Raw genomic sequence first — 16,533 nt, 5'->3', positions numbered from 1 at the left:
AATCATAAGAACAGATGGTGACGTTTAAATGAGTAAGATGTGGCTCCGATTTATAGTTATGTGCATGTATGAAGTGGATTGGAGAGCTAAAAGTTAACAGTGTGAAGTAAATGACAGCCGGCTGATGGTGTAACATTTACTCTCGAGGCCATTAGAGCAAATGAGCCACTGTGCAGTAAACACTAAAGCAATCAAATGCTTGATGAGGAGCATATTGATTGAGGAAGAGAGAAGGAGATGATACAGAGAAAGATATGAGGCCGAGGTGAGCTAAATAAAGCCTCCTGTTGTCGTTCTCCAGCGTGCGCAGAAGTCTTGATGCCTGCGGGGCTCTCTCGCTCCCTCTCCCTCTCTCCAAATCTCTCCATCGAACTACACACATATCACTATCTTCTCCTGGTGTCAGAGGCCACATCTAAACCACTTCCCTTCAGAGGCTGGGTCACTTCCTGTGTGCCACACTGTAACTTCCCAAAGCGACGCTCAAATAAGGATTAACCAGGGATTAGAAATCTGATACGAGCCGGTGCTGTCGCGGCCGCGGCAGTTGTCACACACAACGCTTCACCTCCGCTATCTCTGCAACCTCCACTACTTTCTGTGTTGCCGCGCACAAAGCCCGAGCCTTCCCCCTGCCGTCCTTTTCTGCAGGAAAAAGCCGAGAATACACACGAGCAGAATGATGAGAAGCGGCCGAGGTGCTATCTGGGGAAAGCCATTATGTTCCCCGGCTCGGCAGGGGCTAGTTGCACGGTGACAAAACCTCTCTCGCCCCTTTCCATTTCACTAAATCAAAGAAGAAATACACAGAGAGGCAAATTGGGACATGATAAGGTGAGGATGTTTCAGCAGCGGTCGAATCTGCAAAAGTGATGAGACGATGAAATGACATGATAAACGGGGATCAGGGGGGTTGAGGCGTTCACATCGGGATGCCTGATTGGAATTTGGAACAATCTCCTTTGGGCTGAACTTTTTTATTTTTTCTTCTCTCGCCATGACATAGAAGGAACTTTGTGATCCGCCTCAGCACTTTTCCTTCAATCCGCCAAAATCCCCAAAACTCTTTTTAGCCCCAGAGTTTGGTTTGTTGACGGCTCAGCATAAAAGGTGGAACGAGACAGAGGACTGAAGGCGCGCGCGGGGGGGGGGGAACAGGCCACATCTTGTGCCATTTGAACCCGTGATGAGCTGAGGAGGAATCGTGCAGCGGTGAAGCTGTGAGGAAAGAAACCAGACCTCTTCAGCAAAATGAAGGCACAAATGGTGCGATAATAGGGGGAAGGATCTGTCTAATAGCTGAAGCAGAAAGTGTATATGAGAGAGGGAGGAAGGAGAAAGGGGTTTATATCTTATTTGTTCTTAAATAGTTTCTTAATCCAAAGTAATATAAAGGCTGAGTTAAAGTATTATAGTCTCAAAGAAATGACCTCTTTAAGTGAATTAAGTTAGTTTTCCTCACGTGCCCTCAGTTTTGACTTTAATAAAACTATGATCACTTACACGGACAAATTTCTGAGGATGTAATTTTCCAAATGTGTTGAATGGCTGTATGTGGGTGTGTGTGTGTGTTGGATTAACATGAATTTAATTAGCAGTGGCTGTGGTGGCTCAGCAGAGAGCTAAGACTGAAGCCTCTTAAGGAAGAACGCTGATTTCCAGTAAAGGCTGGAGCATCTTTAACTTATGAAGCAATCAGACATCCTCACAGCAGATGTCTATATCGGAGAGAGAGCGGCATTACTGAAAATACAGATAGCACTGAAACTTTTTTAATTAAAAGTTCAATCCTATTGCGATCACAATGAACGATGTCTACGTAGGCGCTTGCTTGCCACCCATCAGAGCTCGTAATTCTGGCGTGGTTGTCTCTGAGAGCGTCCCATCTACCTAAAAAGAAGTTGTAATTAGATGTGCGTTTGTGCCTTACCCACGTAGAGCTGGCTGAAAAGCTCCAGCCTCGTGTGCCCCTGCGCGGGAGCAAGCCTGGACGCCCGATAGGTCTGATCCACCTGAAGGACCGCCTCCTGCACGTTCCGCTCAGCCATCACGCGATGCCACTGGTCGTCATTGAGCGGCGTGGCCGAGTGCACCGTCAGCTCCACGGGTCCGTTCCCAACATCGAAGGAGAAGGAGACCACCTTAGGGGCTGCAGAGGAGAAATGTTAGTCGCCGGAGTCCTTTACGAAACCACGTGCAAACAAAACAAAACAACGCTCCACGAATAAAAACTCCCTGTTCCGTAATAGTCCACTCTGCAGGTAAATATGTGTTCAATTTCTAATCTAATGGCTCATTTGCTTCAAGGCCATTCATTTGGCTCGTATAGATTTCAGCTTTGCAATACACGACTGCTCACAGCTTTGGACGGGAATAATCCCACAGGCACTCGATGCGTGCCAGGAACTGTTGGCTTCGCATGACGTAAAGTTGTATCGCGGCACTTTCCATGTGTTTGTTGTTTGTTTTGTGCAGTTCTCTAACTTTGAGAGGTTTGACTCATAAAAAGAGCCAAAGAGGAAAAAAAACAGAAACGAGCTGACAATAAATGAGGGCATGTAAATGAACAGGAAAGAGAAGGAAATAGGCAGGAGATGAAAGAGTGCATGATTAATTTTCTGCATGATTAATCTTCATGATCTTAAAATGAGTGGATTTGAGAGAGAGAGAGAGAGTGTGTGTGGGTGTGTGTGTGTGTGTTTGAGAAGTGTTATGAGGATGTTGAAACTTGCCTATCATAGAGCCATATAGTTCATTGCAGCTCCGCAGTTCAGTAGCCTGGTGTTTCAACAAACCAGAAGGGGGCACTGTCACACCTTTAATAACTATGATATGTCAAATGTTCATTTCTAAAATACTGTGTGAGTGTGTGTCTGTGCGTGTGTGTTTGTGTGTGTGCGCACCACCTGTTCATTCCAGATGTTTTTGCAAGTGCAGTGGTGAGGTCACTGTCTGATGCCTCCCTGTAGGGAGCAGTGATCAAACTATAAAGTGAGTGTGTGTGGATATTATGACAGAAAAGGATAAAGTGTAGATAAAGTGTGTGCGTGTGTGTGTGTGTCAGGCTGTATCATCTGGATACCCTCAGCTAAATTATCTTCACAAGGCCAGAATTTTTATAAACTATGTTATGAATACACGAGAAATAAAAGGCAGGTCCTTCATTTTATGAATTTAGGTCTGAAGATTGTGTTGCTCTGACAGGCAAAAAAACCCCTCTAGTAAAGTAAATAATTCAAACTTATATATAAACCACACATGTGAACAGTAATAAAGCAAATTCAGTTTCACTTCATGATAAAAATTAAATCTTCATTGCAGTTAAACCCGGTAGGATGAACACAAAGTCTTCTAACTTCACTCTGCACCGTAGGCTGTTTATAAAAAGCTCTGCTCACAACGTCCAGCACACAAACAGTAAAAAGTATGTTGAACTGTTTGAGGAGGACTCACTAATGTCTATTGTTATTACAAGACAATCGTTGCATTCCCAATTCCAAATCGAGCAACACATCAGTGTCTCTGACTTCATATTCACTGTCTGTTTTTTTGACCAATAAGGGAACAACGAGGAAACAATCACGAAATAATTTTGGCTGCGGTGAGGACGATTTGCCACTGTCACATTAAAACCCGATCTGACTCATTTGTGAATGTGTGTTACTACTGTGAGGCCAGCGTATAAAAGCAACATATTCCGGGCGGTGCCATATGTTGCTTATTGGCACCAGTGGGCTGCAGTCAGAGGGATGATGAATAACCACTTCACTGCTCTGTATGATAACGCTTCATTAGAGTTTCATTAGGCTCAAATATTAGTGTGGATAAATGTATATAGTCGTCAATGGGGAAATACACATTCCTCTTTTCTTTGCACAATCAATATGCCTCGTCTCTTTTCCCCCCCCCATCGTTTTCATCTAATTATCTTTCTTCTTTACCTTCTTCTGTTCCTTGCCCTCTTGCAGCCCTTCTGCAGCACACACAGTTCCTCTGTTTCTCTCTCACCTCCCTCCCTCCCTGTTTGTTTATCCCTTCATTTTGCTTTCATTTTGCATTCTTTGTTCCTCTGTTTGCTCACTCTTTCGTTTCTTCCCTCCTTTCATCCACCCCCGCCGTCCCTCGAGTCGACCTCCCTTCCCCGTGTGTTCCTTCCCTTCAAACTTTTACTTCTCCATCATTTGTTGCTTCATTTACTGCTTTTTCTTTCATTCACCAACTCATCCTTCACCAATCCCGCCTTTCCCTCCCTCCCACCCATCGTTCACTCCTTCTTCACTTTCTTCCTTGATCCCTTTCTTGTAGACATCACCGTTTCCTTCCTAGATGAGATGCAAAGACACGAGAGATCACCTCAGCGAAAGCCTGTCTGGATGCGCTGCGAGCATTAACCTACGTGATGAATATGAAAAAGCACTTGAGCACCCGGCAACCCACAACAAACAGCACAAACAACACAGAGCACACTCATGCGTGCACAGAGAGACACACAGTGTAAGCCCTCTGACAGGCTTTAGTACACTGAATTAATGATGTCTTTATGCACGGAGCAGGTCTGCGGGGCAAGTAGGAGCACCATCTGTTATTTTAAATGCTGAAAGAAAGCCAAACATGTATCAGAAAACACCCAATAGAAATGGTGCTATAGTAATGCTGAGAGAGAGTGTGTGTGTGTGTGTTAGATTTTTGTTGCAGTTGTTTCAGCGTCACTATGGATGCCCTACGACTTTTCTTTCCTACTCTGTCCACAGGCAGGAATGAAAACTAAAGTGCCCTCAGAGCCCAGAGCAGACCTCATGTATTTGCATAGCTGTGATTGGCTGTCATAACTGCAGAGGTGTGCGTGAGTTCAATTGTGTGTGTGTGTGTGTGTGTGTGTGTGTGTGTGTGTGTGTGTGTGTGTTTGGCCTGGAGAAAACCCAGTGAAACTTTGCTTTATTTTTGCAATTTGTTTTTCTGTTAAACTTTTAACATGGAGGCAGAAAAAGAGGAACGTTCTGAATTATGCGTCTGCACAGCACAACCACACAAGATGCACAATGAAGGAGCTCGTGCACGTCAGTGTGAAAGATCACAAGATCGCTGCTCATGTTCGTCTAATGTGATGTTCCAGTTTGTCGTTCATTCACAAGGCTGAGTGCGTCTTCAGTGTCTTTAACCTGCTTATTCATGGCAGTTTTTGATTTTAAATCTAATTTTCTTGGAGTTTGGACACTTGAAGGAGGGAAACTCGATTCAAGTGCTGAAACCAAGTTGCTGCCGATGCTAAAAAGAGATTTTAGCATCAAAAGCCAGACACTTTTTACTGACTAAAATGCTTATCAGCCAAACATTTTGTGTCAATGGACCAGAAAGAGTGATAACTTCTGACCATTTTTAAAAAATAATTTTGAAACCAAAGAAAGGGGGCCAGTTGCTTTTCTCCCGATAAACAGATGTGTGTGCATCTGTTTCTACACCCCCCCCTCTAAACCCAGCTGGTCGACTGGTGGGATGTATCTGCACTTTACATAAGTACATTTATTTTTGGGTGATCTTCACTTTTACTGCATATCAGCAAATATCTGTACTTTCTACTCCACCCACTCTACCAAGGTGCGCTTGCCGGCGGCCCTATTGATTTCTTTTGAAAATGATAAAAAAAAAATCAAGAGGAATATGTAATACAATGCTTTGTAAAGAGTATATGGAGTATATGGGGTGCCTGGTCTGCAGGTGGACAAGCAGGTGCCCTATATATAGAGTCTCTTGCAGCGAGCACAGGTTCAGTTCCGAGCCGCCCCCTTGCTGCATGTTTGCCTCCCTCTCTCTCCATTTCACACTTCTTCTGTATAAATGCCCTAAAATATTCAGCAACTAAATAGGAATTGGTCCACTGGTCAAATCAGAGTGACACTGACTCCTCCACAAAGCACTCCTGCAAGTTACTTTCAATAATCTAAGTATATTTAAAAGCAGTTTCACTCAAGAAGAAGAGTTAATGTGGTATTTTCTGGAAGTGGTACATTCTTAGCTATTCATTTGTACTTTTACTTCAGTAAAATATTTGAGCTCTTCCTCCATCACTGGGTTGGAGGGTGTTTCCAACTGAATTGAATTGAGTAAAAAGCCAGAGGTGCATGAACTGCTGCTAAACTTCAGATATAAACTTAGTGTCTTCACATAAAAAAAAAGAGCGATGATACCGTTTTATAAGCTGTGGTCTCCAGCGGGAAAGTACACTTCTCAGCAGGAAACCCCACTGAAACTGTTTATAACCTTTGGGCAAGGCTATCAACTGCAGCCTCTTAAGGACTCAAAGCGTGGCGCATACATACTTTCCACTGAGCCACAGAAGTCAAGCGCTTGTGCATTTAGGGACCTTTATCTGTCCTCAATCCTATTACCAGGCCACTTCACATGCTTCTCAATGCGCTTTAATGCCGCCTCTCAAATGTGTCTGTGCCTACTTCTTTCCATTAAGATTCAAAGAGGAGCAACAGCCACCTGATAACTTTGAGGCTGCTGAGGTCACAGTAGTGTGTGTCTTGTACAAAGTCGCGTGTGTGTGTGTGTGTGTCTGTGTGTGTGTCTGTGAGTGTGGTGTGTGTGTGTGTTTATGTGTTTATGTGCTTTGAGCTCCTGCAGTGGCACAGCTATGCTATTCTGGCTTAATGCTAGTCATTTCATGCCCTGACTGGATTGTAGCAGATACAGTTTTTTGCCCTAGTGCACGAAGTGTGTATGTGAGCGAGTGCATGCAAGTCGTTATGCGATTGTGTGTCTAAATGTGCACTGTGGGGCAAAATGCAAGATGATAGCAAAGGAGAAGAGAGAGGAAATCGATGTGGGGCCGTTTTGAAAGCCTCGGGAGACACACACACACACAAACACACACAAACAGAAACAAACACACACACGCTTCCTATCTCCTCTGGCCCGCTGTGCAGCCATGACAGACTAGACACTTACTGCATCTTTACCTGTGCTTTTTTTGTGCCCGTGTGCAAAGTACAAGCCTTTGGCAAAACTCTCACTGTACCTGCCTTTACAGCAGGGTGTCATCACATTGTTTTTTTTCTTCCTGCAAGAATAAGCGTGTGTGTGCATATGTTGGTCTCTGACTGTGCAAAACCGAGTTTTCGCTTTAAGAGAATCGGCAAGAAAAGTATAAATAAATAAAAAAAGCTTGTGGAGCTTTTAGGCCTCACACCAGCTGACATAATGCCATTCAGCGTAGTGGCTTTGAAAAGCACTTTGACCACAGAATTCCTCTGTCAACTTTGTGTCTGCTCAGTGGTTGGATTTTTTTTATTGGGTGCAAAACGTTGGGTCAGGCACTCTAATGTTTAAAACCCAGAGAAATGCAATTAGTCAAGTATTGGCAGCCACGGCGTGCCAGGAAGCCCTTTCACAATGCAGCTCGGCAATTAAGTAGAAGCCTGAGATTTGAACGTTCTTGATCAAAGCAGCTCAGTCAGTGGGATGCTAATTTCAGCTGCTGGAATGCAATCCCCCCCTCTCTGTTTATACTTCTTCCATTTCATTCTCACATGTATTTAAAGGCCTTCATGTATAACATTGTATGATGAAAACTATATATATATATATATAAAGTCTATATTCCAGGGTTGGATTCAGAATGCAAGTTAAAACAGCTGGATCGTTGCTTTTACAGCCTGAAATGCCGAAACCAAAGACACAGCTGTTACATCCTCTTGCTTATCCACATTAAAACTGCAGGTAACTCACTAAAAGTCCAAAATGAAAACTCTCGTCTCCTGACTGGTTCTCTGCAGTCAGTGTCTGATTGTTCGATCTCCAACACCACTCTGTGATTATGAGTTCACCGGGTGTTAGGACAATCAAACCCTGCCATGCAGTGGTGAGTCCTCTCTGATAAAATGATCCAGAGCAGGGGTTGGAGACCTTTACAATCCAATAAGCAATTTTTGGCCAGAAAGAAAAGATCAGACCTGAAGCCGCATTTGAGCCCTTTACCATCAGTCTGAATTAGCTACTACTAATAGGTTTAAATAAAAATTCCATCATGTTTTATTCCCAAGGGCTATTCATGATTATTTGGCTCTCTACATTTCCACTAAAAAAATGAACGTGTTTGTGCATTTATGATATTATAGAAGTACTACAATAAAGACAACAGTAGACATATTTGTTTTTTTCTATTGCAGGATGCTATTCCCTTCAGAGTTGACATACCAGCACAGCTGAGAGGGGCTTGTTTTAACATTTTCGGATCTATTTCAGTTTTATTTTGAAGTCTGACAATAGCTGCTCTGATGTTTTAATGAATTATTCTTTCATATAATCACTGTCCGTGAGCAGCTTTCCACCGTGTGATACAATCTCGAGAGCTGCCACGAAACAAGCAGCAATTTTAGCAAGTTTGGAGATTTGATCCACTTTTTTAAAGAAATGACTTTTACTCTGCCGTTCCGAAACTGCTCTCGTTCTTTCATCCACAGCTGGATAGTTTCTCAGCAGTGTGCTTGATCTAGAACAGCTGTAAACGTTAAATTTTGTATTACTTGCAAACTTAGTGGTGGTGAACACAAACAAATCCATCCAGATGCTGTTTAACTCTCAGTTTTTCACGGACACATAGCTATCTTATGAAAACACCCAATATTTCCACAGAGGCTCCAGGCTGCGATGTAACGTATGACACACATTAAAAAAAGTGTTGAAACTATTTTTGGCAACAGATTTAAAAAACATTATTTGGCAAGGATGATGACTTCATGCCTACAAAATGACAGCAAAATGTTGATGGTGATTTGTTTCTATTTTACTACTTAAATACAACAGATAATGTGTGTTCATGTACATGATAAAACAAAAGTAAATTGTATGAAATAATGAACCCATTTCCCCATCAATCCATTTGTTTTTAAGACATCTTTGTAAGAAGACGAAACGAGAGGGTAAGAAAGAGAATCTGTGAGTGTGTGTGTGTGTGTGTGTGTGTGTGTGTGTGTGTGTGACAGAGCACTCGTGTTTTGTCAACCCTGAAAATGGGTGATTTGGTTAAACAGAGGTTCATAATGGACATAATTATTGCACACACCAATCACCTTAAATAAATGATTGCTCTCTCTTGCGGTGGTGCCATAATCAGGAAGGCAAATGGCTTTTTGCTGATGTGTGTGTCTGCATCTGCCAGTGTGCCTGTGTAATACGGAGTGTGTGTCTGTGTGTGTGTGGTGAGTGAGCGCGCCCAGCACTGTCAGACTAACTGCTGCTGGATCAAACCTCACACATCACAGTGAGAGAGAGAATAAGAGAGACCAACAGGGAGAGAAATGACTCATGTACACACGGCCTCACTCGCATGCCTCTTACATTTGAGCTCCAAGCGGATGAAGTCGGCGTTGCCCAGGTTTTCCAGGAAGACGCCATAAGGTGCGCTGGTCTTGAAGTAGAAGGAGATGTCGGCGCTGGTCTCACCCTGGAAGGTGGCGAAGTGCAGGTAGGACGAGGGCGTGGTGAACGATGCGGCGTTCCAGTAGTTATCTGTTGGAAAACAAAGAAGGTTATATCTTTAACACAACATCTCTCCGTGGCACACTCCGCCATTCAGATCAGATAAGCTGCAGAATAACTTCATCGCCGAATTCAAAAGGCTTTACATCCATTTTCATTTCATTACAAAGAGCTATAAATCTCCGCTGGATAAAACATTGCTATCTCACATTCACTGGTTAATGAGGCTTATTTAAAGTCTCAGTGTAGGTTTTAATGTAGCCTGTAATTTCCTACAACTTCAATCATATTCAATAGAAAGTAGATGATATCAAAACAACAGAGAGAGAGAAAGACAATTTTCTCCCCGTCTAAATGAATACCTGGGAAGAAGACAAGGGTACACGCGGCAAACGTTTCAGATTACAACCTTTTCTAATGCCTTTTGAATGAAGCGAAACCAGCCACTGCTAATGAAGACAAAGGAGCGGCACGCTAAACAGCTGCTGATGAATTATCAGACTGTGGTTGATGAAGCGACTTCTCCGCCGTCTTCTCTCAACCTCGCCATATCTGTGAGTCGGTCCTATCACTCAGGGAAGATGAAGAGCAGGGGGTGGGAGAAGAGGAGGGTGGGGGGGAAAGGACCGCTGAGGAGAGAGGACAAGAAGAAGAAGATGAGGAAGAAGAGGAGGAAGAGGCCAGGCGTGGGGTGAGAGGATAGAATATTGAAGTAGTGGTGGAGTGGAGGAGAGTGAAGTAGTGCAGAGGGCAGATGGCAGGAGGGGAGGAGGAGCTGGGGGGCCATGTGGAGGGCAGGAGATGGAGGAGCTGGAGGAGGAGAGTGAAGGCTAATGTGGTATCAGCTGTGTGAGACCTCTTTGATGCCACAGAGGACCGGCCTCAGACCCTCCGCCATAACCCTGCAACACAGGAAGAGTGGAGCAGTGGTGTTCGGGCTGCGACTAATGATCAACGGAACCATCGATGAATATTTCAATGATTTAAAAAAAAAAATCTGATCTGGGTATAACATGTTGTAAAACAGAAAAAAAGAATGATTCTAATTTCTCTGAAGCCGAGACGATGACGACGACTTCAAACTGCATATTTAGTTCCACCTCAAACAGGAAGCTGCATCCAGAGGACGTGTCGTCTGTTAATAGAATAGTGAAGTGCCGTTCTAATCAGGCCTGGTTCCTTGTCCTGTGTTAATGCTCCGGAGCTACTTTAGAATTGTTTCCTTGACATTAGTGAGTCCCCCTCAAACAGCTCTGCAGTATACTGTCACTTTTCTATTGCTTGTGTGCTGGACGTTGAGTGCAGAGCTTTTCATAAACAATCTATGGTGCAGAGAGAAGTTTAATAACTTTGTGTTCATCCTACCTGGTTTATTTGCAGGAGATTTTATAGTCAATGTTATTCTGAATTTTCTTTATTACTGTTCACGTGTTTTAGCTTTTGTACAGTAGTTCATCTGAGACGTATAAGAGAATATGTTCAACTCAGTTCACGTACTGACTGTTAAGGCCCCGCCCCCACTACTGCGCAGGCAGCAACGCACTAGTGGCCTGTTTATTGAAAATGTATTAATATTGAACGTATCCCATGTCCAAACCACACCACATTAAGAATACACATGCCGATAAGAAGAAAGGTTTTTGAGATATGTTCCTCATACAGACAGCCAAATGTGAAATTAGTAGGTAGATAAGTTACAAATGTTTATCCAGGATCAAAATTGCTGCTGGTTAATTATCTGTCATGCAAATAATCTGCTCATTGACTTATTTCTGCACCAGTGAGCTTCCTTTCAAGCGTAAGAGCTTACAGCCATTTCTGTGTGTAAATTGTGCAAATACGTGCACAAGTATCATACTGTATGTGTGTTTGCGCGAGTGCATGTGTCTAAGTGTAGGTGTACCGGTGGCTGTGCATCTGTGTTTGTTTGTGTGCGTCCTCTGGTTCAGTGCGATAAGAGTTCCCCTATGACAGGGCTGAGCTCCTCCACCTCTGCTCCTTGCCTCACATCCTGTCACCAAGGGCAGATAGCGGCCAAGCGCGCACACGCACACGCACACACACACGACCACCTACTGATGCTTTTAATGTGAAGTCACTAAGAGGTACAATTACTGACTGATTACAAAGAAGTTGTTTTCATGATTGCAGCATGTGCAGAACCTTAAAGTTGCAGGTTTGAAGACCTGACCAATAACAATACTTTTGTAAAGACACACAGTACAAATAGGTAAAATGGTAAATGGACTGTATTTATTGTATATAGCACTTTTTCAGTCTTATTGACTAATGTTATCGTTACATCACAAGCTGCTGTCACGCCTTCACGCACAAATTCATACAGCGCTTCTACACACAGAGCTTTTTTTCTATTACACACCATTCAAACACTATCTGCACAGCCATGAGGATTCAGTATCTTTCCCAAGGACACTTCGATCGAACCACCGACCTCCTGGTTAGTGGACAACCCTCTCTACCTCCGGGGCCAAAAAAGATCATCGGAGGGGTGATGCCTACTCTGCGTGTGCTGTACGTGCCCCACTCAGGCAAGTTATATTCTAATAAAGCCATTAAATAGTGACTTCATGATGATGTCATTCCTACCATATGATCATGAATTGTAATTCAATCTATACAAGCATTAGGATTTGTCTATAGTTTTATAGGATGCAGAGATACCTTGAAAGAAGCATTTTTGAACATTACATGATGTAATTTTCTGTCTTCTTTATGACTTCATGATGTCACTTATCTCATAATATGATCAATATAAGCTTTAGATTGTTCCTCTATTATTAGTGGAGATATCATGAGAAACAGCTTTTCGAGCATATTTTTGTTGACCTTCAGCTGGTAGGTACCTGCATGTTATAATCTCACCCAGTGGTAAAAACCCGTCCACTCATTTTATCTTGTACACACACATGCAGGTAAACACACACACGGAAAACAATATCCTGCTTCAGGCTAAGATGATGCACAGGGCAATAACATCACAAATACATAAATAACACAAATATGTATCTTATATGTGGTGTGATCGCTATTTTCATGCACTAAATAAGACCATAAGAGCTCCAAGCAAGAGAGAGAAAACAAGGTTGAAGACACAGAAGCAAGACGGACACAATGATATAGAAAAGCAGCTGGGAGGTGAGTCACGCTTCAGGAGGAGGGAGAGATACCGAGAGGAAAGGATGGAGGTGGAAGGGTTAGAGAGGAAGGGTTGTAAAGGGATCCATGGTGTGAGAGGCAAAGGACACACACACACACAAAAAAACAAAAACAGGGAGCTGAAAGAAGTGAGAACTGAGTGTTGGTGAGAGAACACTGTTCTGGAAGCCAAACCATGAACCTCTGATTGCCGTAGTGCCAGATTCACAGATGCAACATGGTTGGCCGGGCTCTGCGGCTCATTTATCTCTCCCATATTGAAGTGTTTATCAAACCAAAAACAGTATCGGCACACGAATGTCTTTCCTGACAGAGACATGGCAAATATTCGACCCGTAACCATGGTACCTTGATGGTTATGCCACCAATTTGAATTCATTGGAAATGACCAGCTGACAGCCACACAAAGGAGGGACCTACAGGCTCCTGTGTGCATTCAAGCAATTTCTTTAGGTATGTATTCTTATGGAGAAGGCTTCATTCCTCCTGTCTATTTAGTCCTCAAGGTGAGACCAAAGCAGAAATCCTCACCCTGTTGTCACTTCTTCCTGCAGAAATACACTCAAGATCATCTCAGTAATATTTTCAGTATGTCCGCGGCCTCTGATGCTCAGCCACTGGGATGTTTGAATGGTGTTTATGTTATTCTTTCAAAGCTTATTCTATATGTTTTATGGTTTCAAGGATATTCCAAACATCTGGAGCCATATAAAATCATCCTCGTGCAAAGAGCTGCACCAAGTGATGGAATTCTACTAAAAATTCTCTAAATTAATTCCTGCCTCACAGTTAAGAAGAATAGATCCCGGTAAAGATATAAGTTACTCACAAAGCATCTCAACCCTTTTCGAAAGGATCCTGAGGTGAAAAAGTGTGAGCAGTATGGGAGGAGGACTTTAAAGAAGAAGAAGAGAAAATGGCATTGTTAAGTTATTTGAAATAACTTAGCCGGCAGTTTTGACTAAGTGGTGCAGCACCTGTGTGTGAGGACTCCCGCTCTCACTTCTAGACTCAAACACACACCTCTGTTTTACACATCATTCTGCTTTCGGAAGGTTTGCACGCTGCTTTAGACTCTGATGAGATAATTTCTTTCATCTGATGCCCCCTACAGGTACGGACACTGCGCCGTGCAATGAGGTTGCAACAATAGAAGAAAATAGTAGTGCCACACCAATTCGTCAACCATGTTGTATGTCTGTTGTGGGTCTTTCAGGAGAATGTGCAGAGTTCAGTGCATGTCTGACAGGAGCAATTGTGAGCATGTTAGAACGCTTCCTTTAGCATTTTGCTCGATGTCCTGCAGTCCAAGTCTTGTGAAACTGGTAGACAGCAGCATTGTTACAGTAGAACCTACTCACCACTTGCTATTACTTACTATTACTACTACTGTTGACCTTTTACCAGATACGTGATCAACGCTTGGAAAGCAAATGATTAAAAGCAGATGAGGTATGTGAAAAATCTGCTGCTGCTGTTTCTTTTGTCCTGCTTTTTACAGCCTGCATTTAGGTGTTGGATTCAGAGAAAGTTGTTTTGAAATCTCACTGCACCAACAGAAGTAAATCAATCACATTCAAGCAGATACCCAAACTGTAATTCCCCTGCACATTTCAATGCAGTCCCAACAAACCTATCACTAAAATTGTAGTTTTTGCACTAAATTAAGAGTTTGAGCTTTAATGATGATAGTGTTTTTGTTAATGTTGTATACACCACATGGATCCAGAAAATAATTTACCTTACAAAAATGTTTTCTTTTTATCACTGAAAGCAGATGTTGCCCCCAGGAACGAGTGTAACAAATTAAGAGACAAATGCACAAACAAGCCTACTGAGCTGTACAGGCTGACATGATGTCAGATACAGTTGTGACGGGTCCAGAAGCCAACTAGATGATTCATTTGTCTAGGGTTGACCAGATGGGTTATGTGCCAGGACCAGCAGATGGTACGGATGACTGACTGGACTGTCGCAGCTCATTAACACGGACATTTTCAACCACACACACAATCAACCACTCAATTCATGTAAACTGTTGGCACTCTGTGACTTTGACTGACGCTTTACAGGCGAGCAGAGTCTAATAGCCGACTTTCCCTTCCCATAAAATTCCATAATCTTAATCTACCATTCAGCTGTTTACTCCACCAACAAGAAAAATATAGACCAGAATAAAACATAGATTTTCATTACAATGGTAGCAGCAGTTGGGCAATGCCAGGCCATGAGACAACTTCAAACCAAGAACAAAGTATGGGTTGAGTCGAGGGTAGCTTGAGAAGCTGTAGTCTGCAGCCAGTCATCCGTCAAAGATCCGCCGATTACATACATGTGAAAATTGCATTGAATTACAAGATGAGTACAAACAGTTAAAAACATATCCTTTATATTCTGAGATGTCAGGAGACATATAGTTTCCACTTCAGTATCGTTCTAATTGATGTCAAATCTGAGCTTTTACCAGTCAGGCACCGCTTGTCTTGCTCGACTTGACGGAACGCCACCGGACTATAAATATACATTCGAAAACAGCTCTTATTAATTATCGCAATCCGCATACATACTGCATGTAGACACAATGTGACGTCTAATATATCATATTCGATTTCTGAACTCAGGCCTTACAGATCACGTATTAGTAAGTTTTCCACAACAGACATTCTGTGCAAACTAATTTAAGTTTTGCACTTGCCACTTATTCTACGACGTACTTCAGGTGCTAAGTTGTCGGGAGGACTTTTCATCGAATGACTAAACAGCAGTACTTATTTTGGAAGGCGACACCTCTGCCGGTGAGAGTGCCCCCAAGGGTATAACTCAGATGTCACTGTTGAAAACACTTGAACCTACATTTAGAGTACATGGTGTTAAACTGTGGCACATCACAGTTATATTTCTTCTCAGCTCATTTTCACATTTTCACTCAGACCATGTATTTCATCTCATCCGTGAATAATTGAGCCATATGTGGCATGCCATTTTATGGTCTAGCTACAGTATGTTCACAGTAAATGTAGCATTAGAATCTTCAGGTAATTAGTTTGAGTCTGTCAACTGAGACCTGCGAAGCCTTTCAATCTCGCTCTGTAATTACGCCGCTTGTCATTTGTTCTCAGCACGAAATCTTTAGCGCTCAGAGGTACCCTCACACCGTTTTCAGTTTATTAGGAACCCCTGACTGAAACTGATGCAGTGTAATATAACATTTCGCCAATACTTGTTCTTGTTTATAAGAGGTTACATGTATTTATTATTTTAATTTAGCCGTATAAGATCATATTGGAGGCTGTGTTGCATTATACAAAGAAGTATTTCACCTTCTCTCCTTGATTTAAATAGGGTGGACAAACCAAACTTAAATACCTGTCAGCATCATACCATGAAGTTCAACTCCAACACAAATTGCAGCCTCCAAAATAACCAATAAAACTGTAACCTCAAATATATTTAGTCATAGTTCTGGTAAATATAATTAAGTAAAATAAAAATAAAGGAAATGTTAAAGGCAGCACCTTTAATGTTAAAATGACTTCAATTAGAAAGACATAACAAATGGGCATATAAGCAGTGACAAATCGGTACAAACCAATTCATTAATTTTGAACCATCATAGGTGACCCATCTGCACATTTCATTTGTGGTCACTCATCAGACCAAGCATGTCTCATAGCAGGTGCATTACATTATAATAATAGAATATATGCTGCCTTGCTTCATTTGCTGTCATTTATTTTCATTCTGTTCTATTAAAATGTCCAAAGCCTTTTAACATCAATAAATGAGCCTAATTTTTCTCTGTCTGCCCGTCTCTGTATGGGCTGCCATTAAACTAGCCATGGAAATGGGCTTCATTAATGCTGGCGCACGCAC

The 16,533-nt window shown here is 42.4% G+C and overlaps 1 protein-coding gene across 2 annotated transcripts in view; it reads right to left on the bottom strand.

The window, feature by feature from the left end:
* Positions 1-16,533, bottom strand: part of cntnap2a (contactin associated protein 2a) — a 320,679-nt gene that overhangs the window by 32,954 nt on the left and 271,192 nt on the right. For both annotated transcript variants that reach the window (XM_035143135.2, XM_035143136.2), the window contains exons 18-19: positions 9,343-9,513; positions 1,931-2,149 (exon numbers count right to left, since the gene is read on the bottom strand). In XM_035143135.2, coding sequence (XP_034999026.1) covers positions 1,931-2,149; positions 9,343-9,513 — 390 coding nt within the window. The remainder of the gene's footprint in view (positions 1-1,930; positions 2,150-9,342; positions 9,514-16,533) is intronic.

Source organism: Hippoglossus stenolepis, chromosome 19 (genome assembly GCF_022539355.2).
Source record: "Hippoglossus stenolepis isolate QCI-W04-F060 chromosome 19, HSTE1.2, whole genome shotgun sequence".
Taxonomy (NCBI): Eukaryota; Metazoa; Chordata; class Actinopteri; order Pleuronectiformes; family Pleuronectidae; genus Hippoglossus; species Hippoglossus stenolepis.
The sequence above is the reverse complement of the archived record's forward strand: the minus strand, read 5'-3'. Positions and strand labels throughout refer to the sequence as shown.